The following is a 21,031-nucleotide window of genomic DNA, read 5'->3' as shown; positions in this document are numbered from 1 at the left end:
GCCAGTACAGATCTACAATCTTCATTTTCCACCTTCATTTTTAAGCAGGGATTCTAATAAAGCCAAAAGGAGCCTCAAGGTGTCAGTAGACTCTAGCTCTACACTCAGCATCCAGATTCCCTACTTAGACTCTTCCTTTCTGCTCACAGGCTTGCACCTGGTTGTCAGAGCAGAGGTCCCACCATCAAAGTTTGAGGCTTTCATCAAAGCCATTAAATTTCCGTGAAATTTAGCCACTGGCATTCTCCAGTAGCATTGTTGTACTGCAGCCTGGGGACTCTTTCTGACATAATAGCCCTAATACAGTGACAACATCCAGGCTTGCAGCCAGAATTAATACTCTTTAAACAATCACATACTGCTCTAATGCTTGTCTGACAACAAAATCCCCCCCACACTCAGAGAATTCAGTCTCCCCCAAGAGCGTTAGCTACCGCCTCTCTCACAATCCCTCTACAGGACCTGTGATCGCTCTCTAGCAGAGAGAAACCTTCTATTTTTAGCAACTTTTCACCTCCAATTGTTAAGGACTTGTCAAGCATCGAAGAAAAGAGGAAATTTTTCTCTCCCTTAACCTTGTAAGGGTATACATACCCTATCACAAGCTTCATTTCCTCCAATAGCTACATATATCTTTGGAAAGAAGTTCTAAAACATGGTGGTTCTGAACTGATGATGGTTTCTGCTCATTGTATTAATGTTTGGTCAAAGTGCGAGACAGCAAAGAGGAAACCCATAGAGTTTTTAACTGCTTTCATTCCACGTTACTACAGAGCTGATCCACTGAAACTGAAGCAGAGGTGAGAAATACCATGCCTAGTTGCTACAGAATAGATGCCAGGTTCCAGAAACACTGCTGTACTGACAATATTCACATTTTTATTGATACTATTCTATTTTTACTGACAGAAATTCAAACAATTCACACTACTTAATTTAAAATGTACTTATACAACTCAGATTGTTTTTGTTCATTACCACATGATCGTTCACAAAGTGAATGCCAATAAGAATGAAAAACATAAGATCAGGCCCATATATCCAAAAATTAAAACTCCAAAGGTTATATGAAATGTTGTACATTTTCTTTGGAAAAAAGTGTTCATTTGTAGTGAATTGTGAAATAGACAATGGTAGAGTAAAAATCTGATTATGAAACACATTGATTGCAAAAATTAAATACAAAACAGACCATAGTTCTTGCATGTCAGTATCTATCTTGTATAAAAATCAGGCCCTGAGAGTATACAGAACCTTACATACGTGTTGAAATAAGTCAGTGTTATCTAGCCTGATAAGGAATATAGAAAGAAGAGCTGATTCTGGAAAATTAACCTAAGGTGAAGAAAAGGTATTTTTCCAAAACAGAATGATGGAAATGGCAGGTATATGGCTTTTTAAAAGAAAATTTGCTGAAATTTCTTGGCAATTCAGATATGCAGAGAGCATAGAAAAAACACATTCAAAAGTCAGCATTACACTCCTTTTTATAATTTTTTCCGCTGGCTCTGAGATTGCATAAGAGTCAGTTGAATAAAAGCTGACAAACACTAAGCTTCATCCGTTTACTGAAAACCCTATTCTTCTTAGGACCTTCTTACTCAAGCAGGAACGCTACAAATGCTGACATTTCATAATAAAAATGAGCAACTGTATTATGGAAATATCAAATGAAGTTTTAAGACTGAACTGTTCAAGTGAAAATGAAAGGTATTTATGATACAGTGATACATTATCCTACATAATTGCAAGAAGAGATATATTTCTGTTTTCATAGGTTAATGGAAATACGGATTATAGGTTCTCCGAATTTTCATTGAAACTGATTTAATTTTGACTGGTTTATTGTTCATTGTCCATGTATCCCAGTGAATCTCAGTTGCAAGAAATCTACCTGTGTAGCGATGAACACCATTGAGATTTGCAAGGCCACACTGGTTGAACCACCATCCAGTGTTATCACTGAAGTTACTGCAGCTCTTTACAGGCTGTTCTTTAATAGTGCATGTTGGCCTGCATCCATCATTATCAACATCAAATGTGCTGAAAGGCATTGAATTCTGGTTATCTTCTTTCCTATATCCTCTAAATGCATCACCTAAGTACAACAGATAAAAAAGAAGGATGAGAGTTACTTATGGAGAAACATAACATTTCTTACTTGTTGCATACCTCACAAACTTTTCCTCTGAATTTATTAGAAAAATAGATTTCTTCAAAAGCGGTTCAGGAGCACCAAATGATGAGCTGGCAATGTGTTAAAGATGTAGGAAAGAAAAAGTATGAAATACTGAGAAGTATGGAAGCAGTAGAAATTTGATGAAACACCTTTATATTGTTGTTGCTTTTAGTGAACCACACCAGCTATGAAGGTAAAGGCTTCTGTCCTCAAAGACAGTGGAAGAAAAGATAAAAGAAACAAAAAGGTTGTTAACTTCAGATTTTCCAGTGATGTGCCCAAAGCCCCAGAGTGAGTCATGAGATAAAATGGAATTGTTAAAACACAAAGGTCAGCGATTACTGGTTCGGTTGTCTTACTAAAGAAATAATGTTTCTTACAAATACAGGTAGAGTAAAGCATCCACACATTTAGAGAATAACTATTACATTGGTAATAAGGAACATTCTTGCATATTAGTAAACGAGGCAAAAAAAAAGGAGTAAGACGGTGCAATACTTAACACAAATCTTTGCATATTTGGTATAGCTATGATATTAAGGGAGGTCTGGAATTGTAAATTAATTTGTGTCCATGTATCAGCCAGTAACTGTTATATACTGTAGACCTAATTTGTTCCAGTTGGTTTCTTTCTCTGTCCTTTGTATGCCACTGTCTGGGCACTTCTGAACTAACCAAAGCAACAACATCAGGAAGACTGCCGCTAACATCAGCAAATTTGGGATGAGATAGTGGACATCTAAAGAATTGGACCATTAGATAGATATACACAAACACACACAAAATCCCTTATGTATTATATATATATTCTGTGGACTTGAATCCGTTAAAGTTCCTTTATTTTGTTTATTAATTTTCTTTATTAAAGGAGTGTTTATTCAATTATTCCATTAAAGACCTTGAAGCAATAGAATAAAATGATTTCTTACTATGTAAAGATTGATGTTGGCATAACCAATCACTACATCATTAACCATTTATCTGCATACGTGTTCATTATGCACCAAATAGAGAAAAACAGGTTAGAAATAAACATTTTTAAAGTTATCTTAATTAAGTATTACTCTTTTGAATGCACTTTTTCACATTAAGAAAGGGAACAGGTATCTTTAAGTACTTTAAAGAAGGATGTTCTTACCAGCGTTTCCTGAATAACGCCCCAAATGGATCTTAAAAGAACATGCTTCATCCTCTATCCAAAATCCATCATATGATGCATAGGCATGCTTGTCATTTTCTGATTCCAAATCCACATAAAGACTGAAACTAGTGGCTTTTTGATTTACTATGTGAAAAATCTTCCTCAGTCCAAGCCAAAATTCCCCTAAAACAGAAATATATAGTCAATGAACTTCTAGAAACAGAAAGTGTAAAAGAAAAAATGGATTCCTCTGGTTTTTGTACTTTCCTTCCTGAACCAAGTGTAATAAAAGTTGTCTGATGTCTTTGAAAGACTAATGAAGGTACAGAGTAATCTTCCTACTTCATTGGGAAGTCCATGGAAAGAATTCCCATGTGTGCATCATCTTTTTTCTCTGTGACGTTTTTAGAAAATTGTCAACATGATAACTTTCAAGCATTCATCTTCAATATACCTTAGAAGACCACAAAAACTGGATGTGCTAAAGATCCACTTGATTAAACAGAATTCAGTAGTGTTCCTAAGGGCAGTACTGAGAAATGATAAGTTAGCAGTCTATGAAATGCAACAAAACTCAAACCCTATTCTCAAGATTTGCTGCCTCTGTAAATCACACTTTTTTTCCATGAAAGGTTGCTCCGTATGAGCTGCGCTTTCTTGTACAGTTGAAAAGTTGTGTGCTTCCATTGCAATCCCAGATAAACTTCTGAAAAAGCAACTGGTTTTAGACTTGCTGAATGAAAGGTGGCAGTAAAAAAGTAATATCACAGTTGTGTTGGTATTAGCTACTGAAATATTTCCATTCTGTTTCTAACTTCACATGCTCTATGATGAAATATTACTGATTTTTCTTGGCTTTAAGGAAATATTTTGTAAATGTGATTAAAACCAACTAAGGCTTTTTTTTTTAATCCGAAAAAAGGGGAAATACAATTTATACATTATTTCAGGAAGAAAATATCACAACATTTTAAACACCTCTTGTGAGACAGGATGCACAGTGGCTAAAGACTCTAGCAGGGTGATAGTCATTATTGAGAAGATCACACAATAGATTTGACGAAAAAAACCTCAGGTTTAAATAAGACTTTTAAGAAACAAGAACTTTACCCTCTATACTACTAAAAATCCCACACAATTTAGTGGAATGTAGCTCACATAAAGACAGCAGAAACGTTGGGTCCAAAGCACTTTAGAGTATTTAAAATTAATACCAGAAAGGTCACCAAATCCATCCAGATACTCAGACCATGTTCTCTGAAATGGAATGATTCCATCAGATCTTTTCTGAACCACAGTCCATCCACCTCCTTGAAAATCCATGTCACACAAAACCTAAAATAGACATCGATATGATTAAGCATTCTTGAAGCAGCTGTTATGAAGAAAACATTTTAATTAAATAAAGGTGGACTATTCAGAGTTTTGCTAAGCAACATACTTTTCAAATGTCTTAACAAAAAGCTCAAAGAAAATAAAAAATGAAGCTGCAGTATTTTCTTATATGTTCTTGTTGGACTGCTTGATTTGGGTATTTCCTCAACCAGTAGAAACTGTTGTGTGCAAATGTCTGCTCATTTATATGTCTGCTCAGATATAATAAATAAGCTTTGATAAATGTTACTCTGTATTAATAATAGCATGAAGTGGAAGCAACATGCAACGTTATGTATTAGTCATGCAAAATATTACAGATACAGGCACTAACACTGAATATACCTTTATTTCAGCAAAGCAAGATAGACACAACTTCTTACGTGTTCTCCCTCACCATCATACCTTCTTCCCCAGAAATACTGTGTTTGTGAAGCCTGGGAAATGTAGAGCCCTTAATAAAGGTGAGGAAATGGAAAAAGAGATAGCAATAGCCCAGTATATAATAATTTATGCTGGAGCCACAAAAAACTCTACATAAGAAGGGGCCCCAATCCAGGGAAGTCCCAATGTGAACATTTAACAGCCTGCAACTGAGCAGTCCCAACTGAATACGTAAGATCAACTCTCAAATTTATAAGTCTCTATGATTCTTTGCTAAAATTTGTGCCCAACGGCATGTCAAATGGCAGTGGTCCAGCTGCCCTCTGCTTTGCTATGGAATATCACATTATGTGGCACATTTTCTCTTCAGCCCATTTAACTTTAGACACGAAATTGAGTTCCCTAAGTTAGGCATCTTATTGCCCTTGTCTCCTCTGTAATCCCCCTTATACAAAGAAATGTGCATGCATAGCGTGGCTCTGGGAAACCAAGATCTAAATCACCCCCTGCAGATGTCAGTCACCTCCACTGTCTACAGAAAGGGCCCCTAGACCCTTGGTGCTCTCTAGGGATTTCAGCTAAGTGCTTAAAGTTAAGTGGAATGTATCCAGGTCACTCTGGTATTTTTCAAGTATGTCCCCGCTGCCAGTTCTAACAGGGATTAGAAAGTCTGTGCATCCTAATGTAGAAAGGTGCACATTGCATATTTAGACACTGTACCACCTAAGCTGTTCAAAGTAGCTCTAGGGGATACTATGCTTGATTAGTGTTTAAAAACAGAGGCTCATTTGTAAGTGTCTTCCAATGTGACTAAAGTCAGGAGAATTAACCTGGAAATTGCTTATAGCTATGGAGTCATTAAGCTACTTGTGATAACAAAAGTAAGTTCAGAATATAATGTTAGCTATCAGTAAATCATAACAGTAAGCAGATGCACAAGTGATGGAGTAAAGTAGGAATTTTTTGTTCATGTTACAGAGAATGTACACAATGAAACATGTTTCAGAAAAGAGAGATTTGCAATCTTAGCCAGCTGCTAAAAGTAGAGTCTAGGTGGAAGTCAGTTTAACCCTCAAAAAAATTGTGGCAGTCTGAGCTTTGTATGTTGCACCCCCATTGCCTGTACCAGCCAGATATTTTTCATGAAACCGAAGACTTGTTCCTTGGCAGGAACACATCAACATCATATTCAGAACCTCTGTGACTTAACAACATCTTCTCTATGAACGACAAGAAAGCAACAGGACAGAGCTGCGGTGTGATCTAATACAACCTGGGGAATCTTGGATCTTCAAGTAAGTCAATGCCATTGGATCCTTTGAGCAATCCTTACAACACAAATACTGAATGAATCATAGTAAGGGCCATGTGCATGAAAGAAAATTATGGGCTTTATTGCCTGGAGAATCACATGCTTATTGCAGTCACCCAAGGAGGGTGGAACTGGAATAAAAAGAAATACAGAAGATTCCAAAATGAGTATTTAGACGCAAATACCTAAAACTCATTAAAAATAATGCCATTGCCTCATCTGCCGTCTTGAGAAGATGACTGCATGCTTGGCTACTCCTCTCACTATGAGTCAGAAATACAAAGAGGAGCCCACTTGGTCACAACATCAATCTTCAGTCCAATATAAATCAGTGGGAGTGTGGATAATTCTCAGAAGGAGCAGATTTGGTTCTACGTGAAAGGTCATCAGCCAATTAGATATGGCACTAAAACATACACCAGCTAAGTAAAAATATGAGATAGATACAAAAAAGCCAGTCATCACTGTGTAGTTTCTTAATCCCTTATATGCTGGAAATGATGCAATTTTCTTTCTTAAAGCCTTATAATAGTTAATCCACTTTACAGCTTGTTCTATGTCTCATATTGTGCAAGGTACGAGGGGCATGACTGTGTCAGGTACAATTTACATTAAATGAGCAGGAAGATGCTTCTAGTGAATAGAATAAGTGTGAATAAGAGGTAATGTGAATAAGATGCCTCTCTGCCTCAGGACTGAGTTATAATGATGCTCAGACAAGAGCTAATAATAGTGAATAAGAGGTACATTCCAAACGACTGTTTAGTTTGTCTGACCCACCTTAGAAATATCATTGATCTAAATTTACTTATTGAAAAATGTATCAGAAAGTGATCATGATTCAGTTTTCCAGAAGTAAAATTGCCTCATGTTTGAAAGCTGAGACAAAAGCCCATTTGGGACTAGTTTTCTGAGATGACAAGAACCTGCCTCTACCACTGAAACTGGATATTCTTAGAGCTCCTGGAATTCAGGTTTCAACTGGCCTGAGTTAAGCATCAAAACCTATACTCGCTTTTGAAAACATGAGGTTTCAAACATGAAAACCTGAGAACAGGATCAAGTTGTCTAAATAGTTTTCTTCATTTATCTGGTATCTTTATGGAAATGATTCTAAAGACATTTTGGGTTAGTTTCAGTTACATTTTAAGGGCAGCTTATTACTGAGAAGGTCCTCATTGAAATAAATTGTTTCATGCTGGCTTTGTTTTCTGTTTTTTTAGTTTCTTACTATGGTTTTTTGCCTTTTTGTATTTTTCTTATTTTGCTAGTCTGCAGAACTTCCAGAACTCTTGGCTATTAGCCCCTTAAAATGCATTACAGTTTCTTGTTTATGTTTTAATGTCTTGACATTTTTGTTCGTCTATCATTTCTCTTGTACCCTTTTTATGCTTCAAAACATGGAATAATTTGCATTAAACAGTTTTCCTTAAAATAACATTCTTTATGAAACACACATATTTTAGATATTTTTCTCTGAGAACTTTTTGGCACTGTCTTTTCAGTTCTGTGTAACATCTACCAGACAAGAAATGAGACACTCATTTCATGAGTGCAGACATTTCTTCTCATTATTTATTGTTACCTTGTGCTTTTAATCAAATTATTATGATTTTTCCTTTTGTCTCTTGTTCTCCTTAAGGAACCTTTCCACTCATATAACTGATTCTCAGATTCTGGCAGTAACTTTAAATGTGGAAAAGTGTCAAAAATACTTTTGAAGTGAACGGAACTTTATCATTTCAGGTTTATTTGCCAAAAGCTACAAGTGAACTGAGAAATCACTTTTCTTGTATAGATAAGTCACACCATCTCTCAGGAAAAGTAATTTGGGTGAGGTACGAATATTTCCTCAATGGAATCCCCCTCAATCCAGAATAAATTCTGAAACAGATGCATTTTGTGCTACGGTTCATCCTGGGGTGAGGCAGAGAGCATTTTCTTCATACTATAAATGCGGTTGTTCTGTGAACACTTCTACCTGTCTTTGCCTTTCTTCTACCTGGAAGGAACTTGCCGATGAGTTACAGATCTTTTCCCTGAGCTCACTGCATTGTATAGAGAGAATGATGGTTTTTTCTATCAGGGGTCTGCAGAACCAAGTTCATTTTTTCTTTTGAGATCCCAGCATACTTCCGAAGCCTTTTCATAACCAGTTTGAGCTCTTTTTTGTAGCATTTTGTAGGGTTCCAATTGGCTAAAGATAAAGGGATTCATCCTTCCTTTGTTATATATAAAGGAAGACTATAAAGTTTGATATTAAATTTTGCTGTTTATTAGCTGGCTTAAACGCCATATTTTTTCTCCAAAAACTAATGACCCCAGCATGTACTGCAAAACTAAAGGTTTGAAAGTGCTGTATCTGTCTTTCCACTACGTGTAAAGACTTCCCTAAGTAGAACAGCCTGAAATGGAAATAAACAGACAAAACAAAGTATTCCTTGTGTTTGCATGGATCTGAATGTCCTGAGCCTGAGGAAAATAATCCAAAACTCTCTTCTCCTAGATGAGCACTCTAACTCCGAGCAATTACAGAAAATGCAGGTGGTGATAGGAAGCATGACTGCTGCAGTTCATGCTGAATTTCATCCTTTTTTCTTTGTCTTAAGAATGTATATCCTGCAAACTGGATATGAAGACTAAATGTTTAGATGCCTCTCTGCCTCAGGACTGAGTTATAATGATGCTCAGACAAGAGCTAAGCACCTGCTCCTCAAACTAATGTACATCTGCACCTGTATTTTGATGACTATGCAATATCATGGTCCAAGCTATAGGCATCAGCAGAGTCACCTCTCAAGAGAAGGCAATGGTATACAGTCATCCAGCAGAATAATTCAAAAAGCCAAAGGTCTCATTTTAGGAGCCAAATGGATCAGTCACTTGGCTCCTCAGTTTTCCATCTCTAAAATAGAAAAGAACAGCACTTCTCAGTGTCCAAAAGGGATGCTGGAAAATATCTTGGGTTTTCCTTTTTGGTACATTTTTCACTGTATATGAAAACTGATGATGGGATCTTATGACAGAGATTAAATTTCTTTGTAGAAAATGAGAAACTTGTCAAAATTATAGTAATGGCAGACACATTTGGATGATTTAATACATTTCTTATTCATCTGTTGAGAAATTGTCAAGGAAAACATTTTAAATCTATTAAATATATTCTAAGTGCATATTCTCAAGCAAATTGTGACTATCCTAAGAGATAAATTTATTACCTCAAAAGGATAATTTGATCCTTCTGGATGGATAATGTACAGACCAGTTGGAGTTTTTGAAACTGAACCAATGGTATCTTTAATATCAGTGCAATCCAACCCTAGAGAACAAAGTATTTGATGAAGTTCGTTAGCAAAATATGTTAAAAAAACCAAATACAGCTTAAGCACAGAATATTACTTTTCTTGGTGACATATGAATGATCTCAAATAGCATTTCCTTGTCATGCAAATTTTAAAATCATGTTTTGTCATGAATTTACCTTATAAATGAAAATTCTCTGAACTCCATTAAGCTCAGAAAGAAGCGTAAATTATATTGTATAGAGAAAGTTCTTTCTAATCTTAACGGGTATGATACAGAAATTAAAAATTATGTATCTGTGTCTTATTTTACAGATTTTATTTGGGTAACACTTGTACTGAGTAAAAAGACATATTATCTGGGGAAGGATGTCTTCTTCCTGCAAATATTTGTATGTATACTTGTAAAAGCATTTCTATCATATTGTATACATTAAAAACCCTTTGGTTCTAAGTCTTAAGCCAGGTTTGTGTTAAACACACTCAAGCAAGCAGTTTCTACGGCCAGTAGGACTGCTTAGAGGTAGTTTCCTTTAGTTGGGATGGACACTACAAAATAGATTAACTGTCCAGTGTTCAAGTGACTTCCATCTCATTTGAAGAAGAATATTGCAAATGCTGAGCACACTTTATTTCATTACAAAAGAAAGTGCCATTTAGCAACATCAGACCGCTTATGAACAGGATGCCCAGAATTATCAGTTGCAAATGATTTAAAGCAGTATTTATGACATTCTTAAACAGTTCACAAATTTTCCAGAGTTTATATGTGCATGCTGACACAGAATAAATACTGTAAATATTATAATTGCTTACCTTTGCTTTAATTAGTTTTTTGTCAAGATACAAAGATAAAAAGGGAATAGGTCAAGACTAAATGTGAAAAATACTTACCATGAGATTGAACTGCTTTGTAAGGAAGTGGATCCAAATGCTTTCTCAAAACTTCTGCATTCAAAAGAAGAAGTCTGTTCATGAGTTCATTTACCTGCAAATTCAAATAACAGATCTTTAAGTAGGTTGCAATGAGGAATTTTACATTCTGAAGTTGTTCTTTTTGACTCCTGGTCAAAATCTGAAGTTAATTTTTGTGATGTGCTAGTGATTCATACCTTCATTTTGTGAATTGGTCTGATTTTTTACTTTCTGCATCCAAAATCATTTGGCACAATTCCACTGAATTCAAGAAAAGTCCTTCATTTTGATTAAGGTTTTTTATCTGTACTGAATGAGTGCACAGTGTTTGTAAACTACTATCAGAGTTAATGATAATATAATATGTAGTCTACACAAATATGACAGGACTGCAGTTAGGAACCAACGTGGAGGAGTGGTCCGTCACTTGCCCTACTGCCATGTATGCCACTGAGTTATGGACCAGGTGGTGCTAATCACTCCTCGTAGAAATGGAACTCACACCTTACCCAAGGTACAAGGAATGGTGATAGAGACTGTAATGCAATGGTTTTAATGACAATATAAATGCTTAATTTTCCTCAGTTAGACAATACCCGTAGCACTAAATAATAAAAGTCTGTACGATGAATAAAAAAGTACCTGATTAGAAAGGTAATCCAAAGAAGACTGTTGATCATCCATCATGTTTCTTACCAGTTTTTTTGTACTTCTTGCATATTCAACAAGAGAGTTCTGCAAATTTCCTTTAAAAGAAATATGTTCATCTACTTTGTTATCATAAAGCTAGAAATATTCTTGACTGAATAATGACACATTTATTTATGATATCTAAGTGAATATTGAAGGTGTTTAACCTTAGGGTACCTAAAGTGAAATTAAAGTAGTACAGAGACCACAGATTAAATCCAAAGATGCTAAGAACCTCAGCCTCACTGGTTGCAGTGAAGACATCTTAAGAAGAGATGGCTCTTCGTAAGATTTGAAGAATTTAATCTTATCCTTGGGCAACTTGGATAACCAGTTAACGGATACCACAGAAATACAAATGCAAATGATAAAAGACAAATACATAATGTTTCCTGTCATCCTACATTTACTCATTCACTCTGCTACTTACTCATGCTCCTCTTTTTTGCCTAAATATAGGAAAAAATGCCAAAAATACAAAAATTAAACTTGTCAGGTAATTAATAATACATATTAAAAATCATATGGGAAAGACAAGAACATTGACAAATTTTTCTGAGGCTGATTACATCATTTGTTGTGTAGTTTGTCAAGGCAGTGAATAGAGAACGTCCTGTTCAGATAGCTCTAAAAGGCAAGCTGAAGTGTAGATTTCCTCCCACTTAACTAACTCCCACACACCTAACTATGATGTTTAAATGAGGGACAGGCACCCTACTCTTCCTCTCTGATGGAGAGAGCTACCGACATTGAGAGGGTAACAGAGACTTAGGTGGGCCGAGCTGCTGCCTGGATTTGCTTGTCCTCACCAGTCATTATGAAGAGAGACTAGCATGATTATACTCTAACTTTGTCACACCAGCTGCACCCCCAAAACACAGCACCCCAAATTTTCTGAACAATACTCAGCCTGGGCAGCAGGGACAAAGGCTGTCACATGTGCTCAAGAAGATTAAAAAATAAATTAGCACAGCATAGCGTAGCATAGCAGAGGATTGCATAGCATGGCATTGCACAGCTTGTCGCTGAGAGTATTCTTTATGAATACATACTGCACATGTAATGTTTTTCCCCTCGTAAAATTTTAGCTTGAACATCACATGGTACAAGGCATTGTTCTTTTTGTTTTGAAATATCTGCAGATTTATTTTTCTCTTCTGCCTTGAGTGGTTCCTCCACAGCTCCAACATTCCTTGTGCCCTGTTGTACCAAACAATGGAGGAGGAAATAAATTGATCATAAAGTTTATATAACATAGCTCAGTCTGCCAAAATGAAGTAGATTACTCCATGGATCTTCCTTCAAAACCTGCTTTTTTAAAGCTTTATCAAGCAATAATTGACAGAGCTGAGACCAAGGTCTGTTAGGTGTCTTCTGTTTAGCCATACCTCACGAGAGAGTGTCAGAGGTAAAGAATAACCTCTATAAATTTAAAGAATATCACCAACATTTCTGGCAAAGTATTCTACCTGTGAGCACTGTGAACTGGAGGCAAGAACTTGCAAATCTTGCATTTAAGAAGCTCACATTTTAGGAATCAGCACACCCAACAGACAACTCAAATGCTAACAAAGTTATTTTCACTGGAAAGGAGCAGGCTTTTGGATTTACTACATATTAGCAAAACACTTTCACTCTTCAAAGTCCCTAAATCAATTAATTAGACTCCGATCATGGAAATACTTGCACAAGTTATTAATCTATGCACACAAGCAATCCCAAGCAGATCTGCAGACAAACCCAACAATGAAAAAATATTTTAAATGCTCTTATAGAGGAAAGAATAAAGGGATACTATTCACAGGTATACAATTATCTGAAATAGTAACAATGAAAACATTGGTAAAAGTAGTTACACCTTTTAATGTTCTTTTAAAATAATAATTTCATATTTAATATTTTTTCTTCCATGGTGCCATTTGACATAAAATAAGGGAATGCCTCTGACTCATCACTTAAAGAAATGCTAAAAGTAATTCCTGAAATATCTGTCATTGTAAAAAGACTAAGAAACATATTTTCATTTCAGTCTTTGTTTTTTAATTCCATAATCTCAGCAAAGCATTGTAGTATGTTCATATACTGTATTTTCAAATGTAAATAGGACCCTTAGAAACGTAAAGATTTTAATGAAAAAGAAAACTTATTTAGACTTGAATATATCTTCAACATAATTTTCTCCTTTCCTGCTTCAGGTTTCTCTTTCTGGTATTGGCACTACACAGGAAAAGCACTGAACAGTTTTTTTCCTGATTTCTGCTTTTAAAAAGTGAAAGTAAAAATTACATAAAACTGTTAACAAGGAGATTTTTTAAAAAAAAAGGTTTCTGAATTATTAATGTAATTGCATTTTGTGTCTGGAGGTAAATGCTAGAGAACTAAAAGAACATGTTTCTTTAATTTTGAAATAAGCACAAAATAAAGAAAAATTCTGTAAGAGTTATAAATAGATCACTGGAAACTTATAAACAGGTCACTTGAAGCTATGATTTGTTCCATGGCTTTATCACAGCTACTCACCAGATGTCCAATTAAATACTGTCAAGCAAATATTTTTAATCAATATTTATTTTTAACAAAAGTCAACATGAAAACAGGCAATTAAATCTGACCTCAGCAATTCAAGCAAAAACCGTGACTCTGCCAAAAACAATAGTTACTCTGCATTTACAGTCATGCAGATGAGATTAGAAATTTGGCCTGACAACTGAGCTGTGATGAAGGACATTATGACAAAAATGTTCTAATATACTGAATTCCCACAATTTCAATGTAGTTTCTTTTCTCTATCTGAAAATACCTGATTCTTCTGTATTTTGGTATCTATCCTGAATAAAGCAATCTACATTTTAAAAACATCTGTCACTTTTCTGAGAAATCAGTTACATTCATTATCTTATCTAAGCAAAGTAATTGAAAATCTTACCTTAGATGAACAAGGCTTGACGTTACTTATGACAGTCTCTCCTAAACTGAACAAAAAAATATTAAGACAAATCAGAGAAGTTACCCTAAAGCAGTTCATCTTTTACTTGAAGAAATGCAAACGTTTTGACGGGTTTCAAATTTCCGTGGAAAGGATTGTACGCTATGAGGTCCTGAGCTAACTATTTGGGAATGTCTACAGCACAAAGAGCAGCCAACACATCACTCCTTTAATGCCTGAATTTAATAAACCACATTTCAATTGCACAGTAGATTTTATATACTACTGCTTGTATCCTGAGAGCAATTACTGCTTATCAACTTTACATGACACATCAAACATATATATTTTCATTGTGATAAAACTGTGACAGATTTTCTTATATGCTATTTTTCAGCATTGGTATATATTTGGTATTGAGTAGTCTGGGCTACTTGAAAGAAAAACAAATATTAATTGATGTTTTCATCTTTTTAGAAAGGTTTTTATCATTAAAATGAAGGTATTTACATTGGTGTGGTGGTAGCGCACTAGAACTGGCTGTGGAGGCAATTTTAGAATATGTCCTAAAAGCAAATTCTAAATAGAAAACTGAAAAATATTACTTTAAAATAATATTTTGTGTTACATTGAAAATTGTTTACCGGGAGGACAACAGCAGTCTCTTGGTCTCACTGGTAGCCCATCCTTAGGAACAGAAGTATTGAGAGTGGGACAATCACTCAAATACAATGATTTTTACCCCTGAAATATGTCAAAGTACAAGAGAATGTCCTGAAAAAGAAGATTAAATGTAGTCTACAGAAACTTAATTAAAGCTATATAGCAGGCACTTACAGTTTTCATTCACTCAGATCCACTATTTTTGTATCTTAAAAACTGGATCTGACATTTTAACTGAAAAGCAAATTATTTGGAAAGTTTACTTGGAAAGTTCATAAAGGTCCAACAGATTTTCAACTCCTCATGCACATTAGAGAATTTAAATTGTTTGTGATCTGGCTGAATAAATGAAACCTCAGCTTCTAACGTCCCCCTGGGAGATAGACTGTCTAAAGGATCGTCAGAATACACTGTTCAACATCACCTTATACTGGTACAGCCAATGTTCCAAATTTGTCTCAGAACTGTGGTTCATCTCCATCCCTGTCTGAAGTTGGCATACATTGGAAATAGCTTTTGCTACAAGGAGATCTGAAAGCAGTTGGGAGAGTGGAGTTAATACAGCTTTAAATCCAGATTTTAATCCATTTTTTTAATCCAATGTTTTCTTTCAAAATTAATAGCTAAAGGGCACTAAGAACCTGTACCTGGACTCTTCCTGAAAGGAGCACATTCAACTGCCTGTGAAATTTTTAACAACTTCGGTTCTTCAATATCTCTTAAAAAAACCCTTCTAATTTGTTCCAGAATACTGCATGGCACATTATCGTTTTCCAAGATAAGAGGTACTAGAATTTAACTAGTGCATCAGTTGGTGCTCTCTGAAAATGATGCAGGTTGTGACCCATAGTACAGCCTCAGGGAGGTAAGAGGGTTGAAAAGATTTTCATAGCTATCCATATGTGATGTTAAGGGGGAATGAACAGTTTTTATTCCTCTTCCTATGCACAGAAATAGGAAGAGGAGACAAATTTCAGGAAGGAATAGTTAAAATGGTCAGAACCTTGGCTGAACTCCTTCTCCCGTGCAGTCGCCTACACAGTTAAACTGAAGCTTGGAGGAAAGCTAAAGGGCATTAGCAGATTAATCCCCCCTGGAACAAGAAGGAAAGAAAAATGTGTTTCTGCAGCAGCATAGCTATGCTCCAGCCTTCAAATAAGATTTGTAATAAATTCAGAATCTGTCTCACAAAGATTTAAGAGCTGATCTTTACCCTTGACTGGAATATCAGTCTCCAGCCCACAGTAAAATTTATGAAACTTCTTTCAAACCAGCTGCCAGAGTGGGACCTTCCATTTTGCAACCACTTGAGATCAGGCTTCTTGCTGTCCTAGAGTAATCATACAGTTCTGAAATACACGGTCCTCAGCTAGTCATCTTCTCATCCCGCAGTCTGAAAGATGTGACGTTACTTACCAGGGCGAATTATCTAATAACCCTAAAGGAGGGCTATGAAGAAGTAAGAAAAAGGAAAAGGTAAAAAAGGGAAAGACAGGAAAATATATGAAGACTATTCTTAATTCTGAATTTCAGAAGGTATCTAAGGTGAAGCTGCAAGTTGCGCTGGATAAGATCAAAATTTGCAGTAACTCTAAAGAAGCTCAAATTCTGCCAGCATGAGTTGACCAAGAACTTCAATCTTCCCAGGTATGACATGGGCTCAAATTCTGCAGTTGTTTCCCAGCTCTGCTTCAGTCCTATTTGGGTGACTCAGTTCTCCATACTGATAAAGCCTTCCACTGCATCCTAAATGAAACACTGCATTTTATCAGGCAAACGGGGATTTTAAAAGTGTATGTGGGTTGAAAAGCACATGGTAGTAAAGTGACAACCGGTCTTCTACCTGCAACACAGAAGAGTTCAGATTGGGCAAAGAGGTGATGACTTTGGGGCTGGTATTCTGAACTAGGGGTGAAAGACTTCCATCTTAGCGTCATCTTCTCAACTGTGGTAACTGGGATATTATAAATATTAAGCACATTTGGCAACCTGAGCATCAGTGGTCTTTACTGTAAAATGGTAATAGTAACACCTACTTCACAAGCTGTGCTACAAATATGTGGGGGGTTCTGGGCAGAAAAGTATTTTACGAATGCTGAGTGCTATTTTTACCCTCCTAGTCAAAGACATAGAACAGCTGCACACTGAAAAAGAGAAGAATTGGTTTAAGCTCAAATACAACAGCCAAGAAATGTCTCGCCAGGAAATCACCAAGGCATTTAGCCTTCTGCTGACAACTCATCTGAGGCATGGCAATATCCCAAGACAACACACCCTGCTTTGCCTGAAAAAAAAATGAAGTTTTTCAGTCTTAAGAACAAATCACTTCTTTTTTTTACTTTGTGTAACTTTACTTTTTTATATACTTTTTATATTTTTGTATAACATTTTATACAATTTTACGGTTTGGGGTTTTTTTGCATTGCCATTTCTACACCCTGTGGTTAAAAAAACGTTTATCCTGTTAGCTCCAAGTCTTTACTGTCAACAGATTTAACAGACATCTGCAGAGCACTCTGTAAACCCACAAGCGGCAAACGGGCTCAGGGAGGTGTTTCGTTTGCCCTGCAAAACTAATGAGAAACGCGTTTGATCGGATACAGGTTTTTGGGGTTTTTTTTTAAAGAAAAAAAGCATCCTGTTATTTATAAAAGTGCGGAAAGGACGGATAGCCCGGAGAGAGCCAAGGACCGTGCCTTGGCGCGGAGTCCGGCAGCGGTGTCCCTGAAGAGACGGGCAGACACGGAGGGTGCCCGGCGGCGGAGCGAGGTGCCCACGCCTGGCTTCCACCCTCGGCCGGGGACCTCCGGTCCGGGCCCGGGCCAGGCCGCCGGCGGCGGCAGCAGCAGCAGCACTCCCTACCGGGCCCCACCCGCCCTGTCCCTCGCGCCTCGTTTGAAGTCTGGTAAAGGCAGCGCCAGCCAAACCGCCGCCTTCCCCTCAGCCGCGGCCCCGCCCCGTTGCGAAGGAAGCGGCGTCTCCGGTTGCTACGATGGCGGCGGCGCGGGCGGGCCGCACTGAGGAGCGGGCAGGGGCCCGGCACTGACGGCGGCGCGCTCCGGTATGGGGGCGGCAGGCCCGGGGCGCTGAATGGAGCCCAGCGGGAAGGGCGGCGGGGCAGCACGGGGGAAAAACCTCCCCGGCGGCCTCCAGGACTGCGTGTGTGGGAGGCGGCACACTGCTGCGTATCCTTCCGCGTATGCGTCCGCGGGCTCCGCCGGGGCCGAGGGGCTGGGGCGGGCTGTCGGGGCGGGTGGTGAAGCGGCCGTGAGGGCGGCCCTCAGGCGGCCTGCCTCGGGACTGGCCTCCCCGCAGAGAAGGCAGGGCCCGCGGGGCGCCCGGGGCCGTCCTGCGCCCTGCGAAGGAGGGGAATGGCGCCGCATGGGGCCCGTGTGGGGCGGGGACGGTGGGGTAGGGGCCGTGGTGGCACAGCCCCCGCCCTGCCCCGCAGTCAGGGATCGCCTCAGGAGTGGCTTGAAATAAAACTTGTACGTTGTTTTTTTAAACTGCTGTAGAAAAGTTGACTTCTCAGGCAACTTCGGTGTTTTCTTGTTTTCCCTCTTCTAAGAGATACTGCCACAGGGAATGTATTTTCCATCCTAACTTGGGGATCCTTATTTTCCTGAATTTAGGTAATAAGAGATACTGACACAAGTTCTAAGCTGCACCTGTACGGTGCTACTTAAATCATTACTTCAGTGAGGCAGGACTGGTCTTGCTCTGTGGACAGCTTTTACCTAGCTGTATTAATGAATTTCAGTGTAAACAACTAATCCTTTAGATTGGGACAGGGCTGTTTTCACTATTGAAGCATTTTCCCTGTGATAAATGTATCCCTGTGTTACAGATTTAGATAACAACATAAGATGTCTCTTCAAATAAACATAATAAAGGTGAGATTTTTCATCTGCTGTGATAGAAAGATGAGTGCAAAACCTCTGTTAAAATCCTGCAAACAGTAAAATGCAATTAAATTTTTTTTCTAGGTGAACATGAAGTTAGGTATGACCATAATATACACTTATGGGACCAACTGTTGCGTACTTTGTCAAAAGGCATATCAGCATTTTGTATGTCATGGGTAAAGTTTGCCCTTTCCCAAAAAGGTATGTAAAGTCAGTCAGACAGGCTATATCTTTTAATGAGCAGTTTGATACAGTTTCCATTGTCCTTAACGCAGTACTAGGGATAGAGATTTAACATTTCATTTTGAACGGGATTTAGAAGAAGAACGTCAGGCATTGAAAGAAGATCAAAAAATATGTCGGAGTAGGGCACAGAAATATTTGACAGAGACAAACAGAAGAAGAAGGTAAGTAACAAGGGTTTCTTTGGTGGGACATTGTAAAAAAAAAAAAAAAAGTCAAAACCTTGAGACGGCTCACTATATTTTTACTGTTTGTACGTTCACATAGTTAAATAGCCTCACTGCTTTGTTCTAGAGGAATCTGGGCTGAAAAGTTTCACCAATCCAGTTTCTTGCTATAGGACAAAAATATAAAAGGAACAATATTCTGAGTTACTCACTATTTTTTGGAAACTCACTGTAGTCACCTCTTATTGTATAAAGTAAAGGTAAGTGGTGCTTTCATTTTATGGATCTGCATTTCTAGTTTTGTTCTGGTTTTCATTAGCTTCAATGGATGTGTGAAAAACATTCAGTTGTACAGTGTGGGTCAGCAGGCAGGCAGTTGTTGTTGGCTTCTGAAGTGTATGCTTTTCTGTCTGCATGGCATAACAGCTGCACAGCCTTCCCTACGTGGTGGTGCTTTGTGCTCCCACCTCCCAATAAACACAGTGCAAAGTCTTTCTAGGATTATGTTTATAATAGTTACTCTGCACTGACATTTTAAACAGAGCTTTGAATATTCTGCCTTTCTGCATACGTGACAATGCAAAGTCATGAAGTATTCTGTGACAAATGGATTAAGTAAATTATACATTGAGATGTTTCAGTGAAGTGCTGTAAATAGTTTAATAGGCATAGGGGGCTTTTCCCTAGCATTGAGATCGTACTTGCACATACAGGATACTAGGCTCTGTATACTGTAGAGGCAGCTGGGTTCCTCCCTGAGACAATTCAGACCAGCTTCCTCTGCCTAGTGTTAACTCGTTAACACTCGTCTCCCATAGTTTCCGTATCAGATGATTTCTGTTGTACAATGTTTATTTATTGAAATATGTTGATAACTCATAAGAGAGGCAGTAGATATTGTTTATACTGCCATTTTAGCTTGACTGTCAGCGTATGTTTTGAAATATAAAGAAAAATGGAAGAGGAAGTGTAATCACCTGGGAGTGATTTAAGACAGCATGCGACCCACAACCTTTGCAGATAATAAACTGAGTCTCAGCTGCAAGATTAAATACCTTATTTAGTTTTCTGGAACAGTACCACTGTAACACTACGCATCTCAGATGAACACTGTTTATTGTATTACTGGTCTTGAAATATTATACTCTAATGTAAAAGCAAATACCAGACAGCCTGTGTATTTTTGATAGACTGGTATAGTTAAACTAATACTCATTGTTACATAAATACATTTCCATATGAATTCCATTGCAGCCTTAAGAAACACAGTATAAATCCAAGTTACTCAGGTGAGCCAGTTAAAAATTTAGGTACGATATTCATAAAATGAAATTGTTTCCATTTGTGATAACTGAGAATGGCATAACTGTAAGCATAATAAGCAGTTCAAATGGAAGTCTGTAGTGACAAGTCTTCCCTTAATAACTGAAAGGGAGTTAGTTGTCTAACATTAGGAAGGTAGTAAGTGCATACAGTATTAATAAGCTGTGAAATATAATTCAAAATTAAGGCTCATTGCATATATGGAGGAAAGTAATTTGGAAATAAAAAGTTCCTTGAAATTGAATAGGTTTTTCCTGACAGTTATGCAGGTAGGAAGTGATTTATGTTCTAATGGATCAACCAGCAGGTCATGTCTCAAATCCGTGTATGAGCCAAGCTTTGTATCCATTAGCTTTGTAACACATGTGAAGGTGTTAGCTATGATCATGGTTTCTCAAGGGTAGCATGACTTTCTTAAGCTCCACATTCTCACCTGGAAGCACCCTAAATTCTCCTTGACAGGGCTTACAGGCATGTGTCAGAAGTTATTCTTGGCACTGCTGTTTT

General features: G+C 37.5%; 2 protein-coding genes across 2 annotated transcripts in view; one reads left to right on the top strand and one right to left on the bottom strand.

Moving 5' to 3' along the window:
* Window positions 1-1,709: 1,709 nt before the first annotated feature.
* On the bottom strand, window positions 1,710-14,322 carry ANGPTL5 (angiopoietin like 5). The gene is made up of 8 exons (XM_076329747.1): window positions 14,224-14,322; window positions 12,350-12,497; window positions 11,250-11,353; window positions 10,587-10,680; window positions 9,609-9,709; window positions 4,535-4,655; window positions 3,318-3,503; window positions 1,710-2,098 (listed from the first exon to the last, which is right to left on the bottom strand). Exons 1-8 carry the CDS (start codon window positions 14,320-14,322, stop codon window positions 1,779-1,781), a joined length of 1,173 nt encoding a protein of 390 aa, XP_076185862.1. The 3' UTR covers window positions 1,710-1,778.
* Window positions 14,323-17,975: 3,653 nt separating this feature from the next.
* The window catches only part of CEP126 (centrosomal protein 126), a 41,971-nt gene continuing 38,915 nt past the window's right edge, over window positions 17,976-21,031 (top strand). Inside the window, exons 1-2 of the mRNA XM_076328241.1 lie at window positions 17,976-18,071; window positions 19,073-19,198. Coding sequence (XP_076184356.1) covers window positions 17,977-18,071; window positions 19,073-19,198 — 221 coding nt within the window. The 5' untranslated portion in view covers window position 17,976. The remainder of the gene's footprint in view (window positions 18,072-19,072; window positions 19,199-21,031) is intronic.

The sequence above is a fragment of the Aptenodytes patagonicus genome, chromosome 1 (genome assembly GCF_965638725.1).
Source record: "Aptenodytes patagonicus chromosome 1, bAptPat1.pri.cur, whole genome shotgun sequence".
In the NCBI taxonomy this organism is placed as follows: Eukaryota; Metazoa; Chordata; class Aves; order Sphenisciformes; family Spheniscidae; genus Aptenodytes; species Aptenodytes patagonicus.
The sequence above is the reverse complement of the archived record's forward strand: the minus strand, read 5'-3'. Positions and strand labels throughout refer to the sequence as shown.

Excerpts from the sequence above, each read along its gene's own strand:
- ANGPTL5 (XM_076329747.1), bottom strand. The coding sequence starts at position 14,322 with ATGAACTGCTTTAGGGTAACTTCTCTGATTTGTCTTAATATTTTTTTG. Across the intron at positions 3,504-4,534 it reads TGGATTTGGTGACCTTTCTG|GGGAATTTTGGCTTGGACTG; the intron begins GTATTAATTTTA and ends TTTCTGTTTTAG. Across the intron at positions 2,099-3,317 it reads GCGTTATTCAGGAAACGCTG|GTGATGCATTTAGAGGATAT; the intron begins GTAAGAACATCC and ends TGTTGTACTTAG.